General features: G+C 52.8%; 1 protein-coding gene across 4 annotated transcripts in view; it reads right to left on the bottom strand.

Annotated features, from left to right (window-relative positions):
* The window catches only part of DYNC2I1 (dynein 2 intermediate chain 1), a 140,692-nt gene extending 131,857 nt beyond the window's left edge, over positions 1-8,835 (bottom strand). Inside the window, exon 1 of one of the 4 annotated variants that reach the window (XM_073629927.1) lies at positions 8,570-8,835. In XM_073629927.1, the coding sequence (XP_073486028.1) occupies positions 8,570-8,584 (15 nt within the window). In that variant the 5' untranslated portion in view covers positions 8,585-8,835. The remainder of the gene's footprint in view (positions 1-8,569) is intronic. The other 3 variants (XM_073629926.1, XM_073629925.1, XM_073629928.1) reach the window with 3 other exon arrangements.
* Between the last annotated feature and the right edge of the window lie 707 nt (positions 8,836-9,542).

Below are 9,542 nucleotides of genomic sequence, written 5' to 3' on the forward strand. Positions count from 1 at the left end.
ATTCTTTTACAAAATGGTACAGGAGATGGTCAGCGACTGCGGACATGGTACAGGAGATGGTCAGCGACTGCGGACATGGTACAGGAGATGGTCAGCGACTGCGGACATGGTACAGGAGATGGTCAGCGACTGCGGACATGGTACAGGAGATGGTCAGAGACTGCGGACATGGTACAGGAGATGGTCAGAGACTGCGGACATGGTACAGAGATGGTCAGAGACTGCGGACATGGTACAGGAGATGGTCAGAGACTGGGGACATGGTCAGAGAGTCAGAGACTGCGGACATGATACAAGAGATCAATGCAGCCTCACCAGTGTCCATCAGATGCAGCCAGCCAGTGTCCCCCAGTAGTGCAGCCAGTGTAGCCAGTGAAGGGAGAGGAGAGCGCCGCCTGTTTGATTACAGCGCCGGGAAAATCACAGCTTTCATTTCAATAGCTGTGTGTTCCCCGCTGCGTGCCGTCACATACAGCCCCTCCCCTCGTCCGGGGAACTTTGATAGACAGATCACCCATCCCAGGATTGATCGCAACTCCATGTGCCCACGCCCGCCAGGAAGCTGACACTTCGCAGTGCTAATCACAGGCAGTGAGACATTTCCCGATCCGCAGCTGCACAGATCAGGAAATATCTCACTACCTGTGTTTAGCACAGCAGTGTGTCAGCTTCCTGGCGGGCGCAGGCACGTGGACTTGCGAACATGCCTCAGCTCATCCTTAGCAGGCAGTCCCTTTGCTGTGTATTGGGATGTATCGGGCGCACAGAAACAGCCGCAGCTCCCAATATAACATCTGTACCAGGGGGTGATGTGGGGGATGCATAGACCAGGGTGGATATAAAACAATAATAAAAAAAAAAAAAAAAAAAAAATGATTTTTTTTTTTTTTTTAATTCAAAATCAATTTTATTGCTTTTTTTATGAAATTTATTTTAATAAAATGTTTTTGGAGGTAAAAATCTATCTAAAGATAGTTTTCTATTTAAGATACATCAATAATTTAGTTTATTCAGCATGAGCTTAGTTATGTAGCATGAGGCTTTATATTCTGCAATATTTACATTTTTGGTAAACTCATTCAATGAATCCAAGCTCTGCAAGCTGAGATAACATGCACTGCATTGAAGCATTCACACAATTTCACAGTAACCATGAGATAAAACAAAGTTCAGGAATAAGGATGAGCTCCGGCGTGTTCGCAAGCTGCACGTGCCGAGCCCGCCAGGAAGTCGGCACTGCAAAGCGCTAATCACAAGCAGCGAGACATTTCCCGATGTGCGGCTGCAGAGATCGGAAATGTCTCACGGCTTGTGATTAGCACTGTGCAGTGCCGACTTCCTGGCGGGCTCGGCACGTGCAGCTTGCGAACACACCGGAGCTCATCCTTATTCAGGAATATTCCTTTATCCCATTGTTTTGCAAATCTATGTACACTACAAACTGTATGACTGAATGGGTTCTGATATCGCTGTTTTACTAATCTGACAGCTTATTATTCTAAATAGGAAAATCTTCATTTTAAAGATTCTACCTACCAGCAAGAATAAGTCCTTACATTTAAAGGGCACCTGTCATTTCAGATCCATCATGGCAGCGATTGTTAGCAGGCATCCACTCACCTGCTGCCGCCACGTCCCTCACCTTGTTGTGTCACTGCCGCATCACCAGCCATCCCATTAAAGTGAATGGGACTGTCGGTGAGTCAACAGCGGGTCCGAGGAGGAGCTGCTGCGGGACAGAGATGACAGTTGATCTTTAAAAATTATTTAAATCAAAATATTTTACTAGTGATTTAAATCAACTTGATTTAAATCAAATCCACCGTGGCACAGCTGCTGCTCCCAATATGATATCTGTACCAAGGGGCGATGTGGGGGGGGGTGCACAGGCACAGCACCCAATATGACATCTGTACCAGGGGGCGATGTGGGGGGGGGTGCACAGGCACAGCACCCAATATGGACATCTGTACCAGGGGCGATGTGGGGGGGGGGTGCACAGGCACAGCACCCAATATGATATCTGTACCAGGGGGCGATGTGGGGGGTGCACAGGCACAGCTCTTAATATGATATCTGTACCAGGGGGCGATGTGGGGGGGTGCACAGGCACAGCTCTTAATATGATATCTGTACCAGGGGGCGATGTGGGGGGGTGCACAGGCACAGCTCTTATATGACATCTGTACCAGGGGGCCATGTGGGGGGGTGCACAGCTCTTAATATGATATCTGTACCAGGGGGCGATGTGGGGGTGCACAGCTCTTAATATGATATCTGTACCAGGGGGCGATGTGGGGGGTGCACAGCTCTTAATATGATATTTTGTACCAGGGGGCGATGTGGGGGGTGCACAGCTCCCATATGATATCTGTACCAGGGGGCGATGTGGGGGGTGCACAGCTCCCATATGATATCTGTACCAGGGGGCGATGTGGGGGGTGCACAGCTCCCATATGATATCTGTACCAGGGGGCGATGTGGGGGGTGCACAGCTCTTAATATGATATCTGTACCAGGGGGCGATGTGGGGGGTGCACAGCTCTTAATATGATATCTGTACCAGGGGGCGATGTGGGGGGTGCACAGCTCTTAATATGATATCTGTACCAGGGGGCGATGTGGGGGGTGCACAGCTCTTAATATGATATCTGTACCAGGGGCGATGTGGGGGGTGCACAGCTCTTAATATGATATCTGTACCAGGGGGCGATGTGGGGGGTGCACAGCTCTTAATATGATATCTGTACAGGGGGCCATGTGGGGGGTGCACAGCTCCCATATGATATCTGTACCAGGGGGCGATGTGGGAGGTGCACAGCTCCCATATGATATCTGTACCAGGGGGCGATGTGGGGGGTGCACAGCTCCCATATGATATCTGTACCAGGGGGCGATGTGGGAGGTGCACAGCTCCCATATGATATCTGTACCAGGGGGCCATGTGGGGGGTGCACAGCTCTTAATTATGATATCTGTACCAGGGGGCGATGTGGGGGGTGCACAGCTCCCATATGATATCTGTACCAGGGGGCGATGTGGGGGGTGCACAGCTCTTAATATGATATCTGTACCAGGGGGCGATGTGGGGGGTGCACAGCTCTTAATATGATATCTGTACCAGGGGGCGATTGTGGGGGGTGCACAGCTCTTAATATGATATCTGTACCAGGGGGCGATGTGGGGGGTGCACAGCTCTTAATATGATATCTGTACCAGGGGGCGATGTGGGGGGTGCACAGCTCTTAATATGATATCTGTACCAGGGGGCGATGTGGGGGGTGCACAGCTCCCATATGATATCTGTACCAGGGGGCGATGTGGGGGGTGCACAGCTCTTAATATGATATCTGTACCAGGGGGCGATGTGGGGGGTGCACAGCTCCCATATGATATCTGTACCAGGGGGGCGATGTGGGAGGTGCACAGCTCCCATATGATATCTGTACCAGGGGGCGATGTGGGAGGTGCACAGCTCCATATGATATCTGTACCAGGGGGCCCATGTGGGGGGTGCACAGCTCTTAATATGATATCTGTACCAGGGGCGATGTGGGGGGTGCACAGCTCCCATATGATATCTGTACCAGGGGGCAATGTGGGGGGTGCACAGCTCCCATATGATATCTGTACCAGGGGGCGATGTGGGGGGTGCACAGCTCCCATATGATATCTGTACCAGGGGGCGATGTGGGAGGTGCACAGCTCCCATATGATATCTGTACCAGGGGGCGATGTGGGAGGTGCACAGCTCCCATATGATATCTGTACCAGGGGGCGATGTGGGGGTGCACAGCTCTTAATATGATATTTGTACCAGGGGGCGATGTGGGGGGTGCACAGCTCTTAATATGATATTTGTACCAGGGGGCGATGTGGGGGGTGCACAGCTCTTAATATGATATCTGTACCAGGGGGCCATGTGGGGGGTGCACAGCTCTTAATATGATATCTGTACCAGGGGGCCATGTGGGGGGTGCACAGCTCTTAATATGATATCTGTACCAGGGGGCGATGTGGGGGGTGCACAGCTCTTAATATGATATCTGTACCAGGGGACCATGTGGGGGGTGCACAGCTCTTAATATGATATCTGTACCAGGGGGCCATGTGGGGGGTGCACAGCTCTTAATATGATATCTGTACCAGGGGGCGATGTGGGGGGTGCACAGCTCTTAATATGATATCTGTACCAGGGGGCCATGTGGGGGGTGCACAGCTCTTAATATGATATCTGTACCAGGGGGCGATGTGGGGGGTGCACAGCTCTTAATATGATATCTGTACCAGGGGGCGATGTGGGGGGTGCACAGCTCTTAATATGATATCTGTACCAGGGGGCCATGTGGGGGGTGCACAGCTCCCATATGATATCTGTACCAGGGGGCGATGTGGGGGGTGCACAGCTCTTAATATGATATCTGTACCAGGGGGCCATGTGGGGGGTGCACAGCTCTTAATATGATATCTGTACCAGGGGGCGATGTGGGGGGTGCACAGCTCTTAATATGATATCTGTACCAGGGGGCGATGTGGGGGGTGCACAGCTCTTAATATGATATCTGTACCAGGGGGCCATGTGGGGGGTGCACAGCTCTTAATGATATCTGTACCAGGGGGCGATGTGGGGGGTGCACAGCTCTTAATATGATATCTGTACCAGGGGGCGATGTGGGGGGTGCACAGCTCCCATATGATATCTGTACCAGGGGGCGATGTGGGGGGGTGCACAGGCACAGCTCCCATATGATATCTGTACCAGGGGGCGATGTGGGAGGTGCACAGCTCCCATATGATATCTGTACCAGGGGGCGATGTGGGGGGTGCACAGGCACAGCTCCCATATGATATCTGTACCAGGGGGCGATGTGGGAGGTGCACAGCTCCCATATGATATCTGTACCAGGGGGCCATGTGGGGGGTGCACAGCTCTTAATATGATATCTGTACCAGGGGGCGATGTGGGGGGTGCACAGCTCTTAATATGATATCTGTACCAGGGGGCGATGTGGGGGGTGCACAGCTCCCATATGATATCTGTACCAGGGGGCGATGTGGGGGGTGCACAGCTCTTAATATGATATCTGTACCAGGGGGCGATGTGGGGGGTGCACAGCTCTTAATATGATATCTGTACCAGGGGGCGATGTGGGGGGTGCACAGCTCTTAATATGATATCTGTACCAGGGGGCGATGTGGGGGGTGCACAGCTCCCATATGATATCTGTACCAGGGGGCGATGTGGGGGGTGCACAGCTCTTAATATGATATTTGTACCAGGGGGCGATGTGGGGGGTGCACAGCTCTTAATATGATATCTGTACCAGGGGGCCATGTGGGGGGTGCACAGCTCTTAATATGATATTTGTACCAGGGGGCGATGTGGGGGGTGCACAGCTCTTAATATGATATCTGTACCAGGGGGCCATGTGGGGGGTGCACAGCTCTTAATATGATATCTGTACCAGGGGGCCATGTGGGGGGTGCACAGCTCTTAATATGATATCTGTACCAGGGGGCCATGTGGGGGGTGCACAGCTCTTAATATGATATCTGTACCAGGGGGCGATGTGGGGGGTGCACAGCTCTTAATATGATATCTGTACCAGGGGGCGATGTGGGGGGTGCACAGCTCCCATATGATATCTGTACCAGGGGGCGATGTGGGGGGTGCACAGCTCTTAATATGATATCTGTACCAGGGGGCCATGTGGGGGGTGCACAGCTCTTAATATGATATCTGTACCAGGGGGCGATGTGGGGGGTGCACAGCTCTTAATATGATATCTGTACCAGGGGGCGATGTGGGGGGTGCACAGCTCTTAATATGATATCTGTACCAGGGGGCGATGTGGGGGGTGCACAGCTCTTAATATGATATCTGTACCAGGGGACCATGTGGGGGGTGCACAGCTCTTAATATGATATCTGTACCAGGGGGCCATGTGGGGGGTGCACAGCTCTTAATATGATATCTGTACCAGGGGGCGATGTGGGGGGTGCACAGCTCTTAATATGATATCTGTACCAGGGGGCCATGTGGGGGGTGCACAGCTCTTAATATGATATCTGTACCAGGGGGCGATGTGGGGGGTGCACAGCTCTTAATATGATATCTGTACCAGGGGGCGATGTGGGGGGTGCACAGCTCTTAATATGATATCTGTACCAGGGGGCCATGTGGGGGGTGCACAGCTCCCATATGATATCTGTACCAGGGGGCGATGTGGGGGGTGCACAGCTCTTAATATGATATCTGTACCAGGGGGCCATGTGGGGGGTGCACAGCTCTTAATATGATATCTGTACCAGGGGGCGATGTGGGGGGTGCACAGCTCTTAATATGATATCTGTACCAGGGGGCGATGTGGGGGGTGCACAGCTCCCATATGATATCTGTACCAGGGGGCGATGTGGGGGGTGCACAGGCACAGCTCCCATATGATATCTGTACCAGGGGGCGATGTGGGAGGTGCACAGCTCCCATATGATATCTGTACCAGGGGGCGATGTGGGGGGTGCACAGGCACAGCTCCCATATGATATCTGTACCAGGGGGCGATGTGGGAGGTGCACAGCTCCCATATGATATCTGTACCAGGGGGCCATGTGGGGGGTGCACAGCTCTTAATATGATATCTGTACCAGGGGGCGATGTGGGGGGTGCACAGCTCTTAATATGATATCTGTACCAGGGGGCCATGTGGGGGGTGCACAGCTCTTAATATGATATCTGTACCAGGGGGCGATGTGGGGGGTGCACAGCTCCCATATGATATCTGTACCAGGGGGCGATGTGGGGGGTGCACAGCTCTTAATATGATATCTGTACCAGGGGGCGATGTGGGGGGTGCACAGCTCTTAATATGATATCTGTACCAGGGGGCGATGTGGGGGGTGCACAGCTCCCATATGATATCTGTACCAGGGGGCGATGTGGGGGGTGCACAGCTCTTAATATGATATCTGTACCAGGGGGCGATGTGGGGGGTGCACAGCTCCCATATGATATCTGTACCAGGGGGCGATGTGGGGGGTGCACAGCTCCCATATGATATCTGTACCAGGGGGCGATGTGGGGGGTGCACAGCTCTTAATATGATATCTGTACCAGGGGGCGATGTGGGGGGTGCACAGCTCTTAATATGATATCTGTACCAGGGGACCATGTGGGGGGTGCACAGCTCTTAATATGATATCTGTACCAGGGGGCCATGTGGGGGGTGCACAGCTCTTAATATGATATCTGTACCAGGGGGCGATGTGGGGGGTGCACAGCTCTTAATATGATATCTGTACCAGGGGGCCATGTGGGGGGTGCACAGCTCTTAATATGATATCTGTACCAGGGGGCGATGTGGGGGGTGCACAGCTCTTAATATGATATCTGTACCAGGGGGCGATGTGGGGGGTGCACAGCTCTTAATATGATATCTGTACCAGGGGGCCATGTGGGGGGTGCACAGCTCCCATATGATATCTGTACCAGGGGGCGATGTGGGGGGTGCACAGCTCTTAATATGATATCTGTACCAGGGGGCCATGTGGGGGGTGCACAGCTCTTAATATGATATCTGTACCAGGGGGCGATGTGGGGGGTGCACAGCTCTTAATATGATATCTGTACCAGGGGGCGATGTGGGGGGTGCACAGCTCTTAATATGATATCTGTACCAGGGGGCCATGTGGGGGGTGCACAGCTCTTAATGATATCTGTACCAGGGGGCGATGTGGGGGGTGCACAGCTCTTAATATGATATCTGTACCAGGGGGCGATGTGGGGGGTGCACAGCTCCCATATGATATCTGTACCAGGGGGCGATGTGGGGGGTGCACAGGCACAGCTCCCATATGATATCTGTACCAGGGGGCGATGTGGGAGGTGCACAGCTCCCATATGATATCTGTACCAGGGGGCGATGTGGGGGGTGCACAGGCACAGCTCCCATATGATATCTGTACCAGGGGGCGATGTGGGAGGTGCACAGCTCCCATATGATATCTGTACCAGGGGGCCATGTGGGGGGTGCACAGCTCTTAATATGATATCTGTACCAGGGGGCGATGTGGGGGGTGCACAGCTCTTAATATGATATCTGTACCAGGGGGCGATGTGGGGGGTGCACAGCTCCCATATGATATCTGTACCAGGGGGCGATGTGGGGGGTGCACAGCTCTTAATATGATATCTGTACCAGGGGGCGATGTGGGGGGTGCACAGCTCTTAATATGATATCTGTACCAGGGGGCGATGTGGGGGGTGCACAGCTCCCATATGATATCTGTACCAGGGGGCCATGTGGGGGGTGCACAGCTCCCATATGATATCTGTACCAGGGGGCGATGTGGGGGGTGCACAGCTCTTAATATGATATCTGTACCAGGGGGCGATGTGGGGGGTGCACAGCTCTTAATATGATATCTGTACCAGGAGTCATTTCCAGCAAACAAGGTGAGGAATTAACAGAACAGGACGCATCACTAGGTGCTATAGAACTACAAGTCCCAGCACACCCATCCACACACAGGCAGGCGGGCGGGCTGTACTTACTATACTATTATACTATACCTTCTCTTGTTGCATCTCCCCGCTGTAGCCTCAATCTCCGCGATCGGTTACCATGGCAGAAACAGGGGGTGGGTAGTCTTCTGCACATGCGCCGATTCAGGCCCAACCAATCATGAGACTGTGATGGACCCGGGGGGGAGGAGCCAAGTGGATGCAGGAGGAGCAGGGTTAGGCTTTTAACCCCACAACTGCCCGGCAGATTTCACACAAGGGAGCGAACGGCGGCCAAGCAGCGCTCACGTCACGTCAAGTAACCTACAGCTGTCGGTGTTCTGTCGAGAAATGCCCACCCATCGGCTAGTGCCCGGCATGTACTGCGCATGCGCAGCACAACAGCTGGTTTGCCGATCAGCTGGCCTGAGGTAACGACGGCGCAAGCGCATATCGTAGGAGGTATCTCGATGGGATATACCATTTCACAGACATAATTTAAACCTATACAAACAGCAGGGAGGGGGGAGAGTGTAAATCTCAGATTGTGCATCGTTGCTGCTGGAGGGCGGCTAGTGGCTGTGTTGAAGAGCTGCTTTTGTCTGTGTTGCAAGTAGGGTGGCCACCTTTTCTTCAAGTCAAACCCGAACACTTTAGCAGCGCACAGCAATTTTTTTTTTTTTTTTATAGTATAAACTATACACACTGTATATTTTGCAATTACCGGTGAATAACATTTATAATCATATGAAGTTAATCACAAGTGTCCCCTTTTACGTCTCATCCCGCAGAATTCCCCTTTTACGTCTGAACCTGCAGAGTTCTCCTACACTGTAAGGGGAGACTCTGATGTAAGGGAGAACTCGGGGGACTCTGCAGACTCTGATGTAAGGGAGAACTCGGGGGACTCTGCAGACTCTGCTGTAAGGGAGAACTCGGGGGACTCTGCAGACTCTGCTGTAAGGGAGAACTCGGGGGACTCTGCAGACTCTGCTGTAAGGGAGAACTCGGGGGACTCTGCAGACTCTGATGTAAGGGAGAA

This window comes from Aquarana catesbeiana, linkage group LG05 (genome assembly GCF_042186555.1).
Source record: "Aquarana catesbeiana isolate 2022-GZ linkage group LG05, ASM4218655v1, whole genome shotgun sequence".
NCBI lineage: Eukaryota > Metazoa > Chordata > Amphibia > Anura > Ranidae > Aquarana > Aquarana catesbeiana.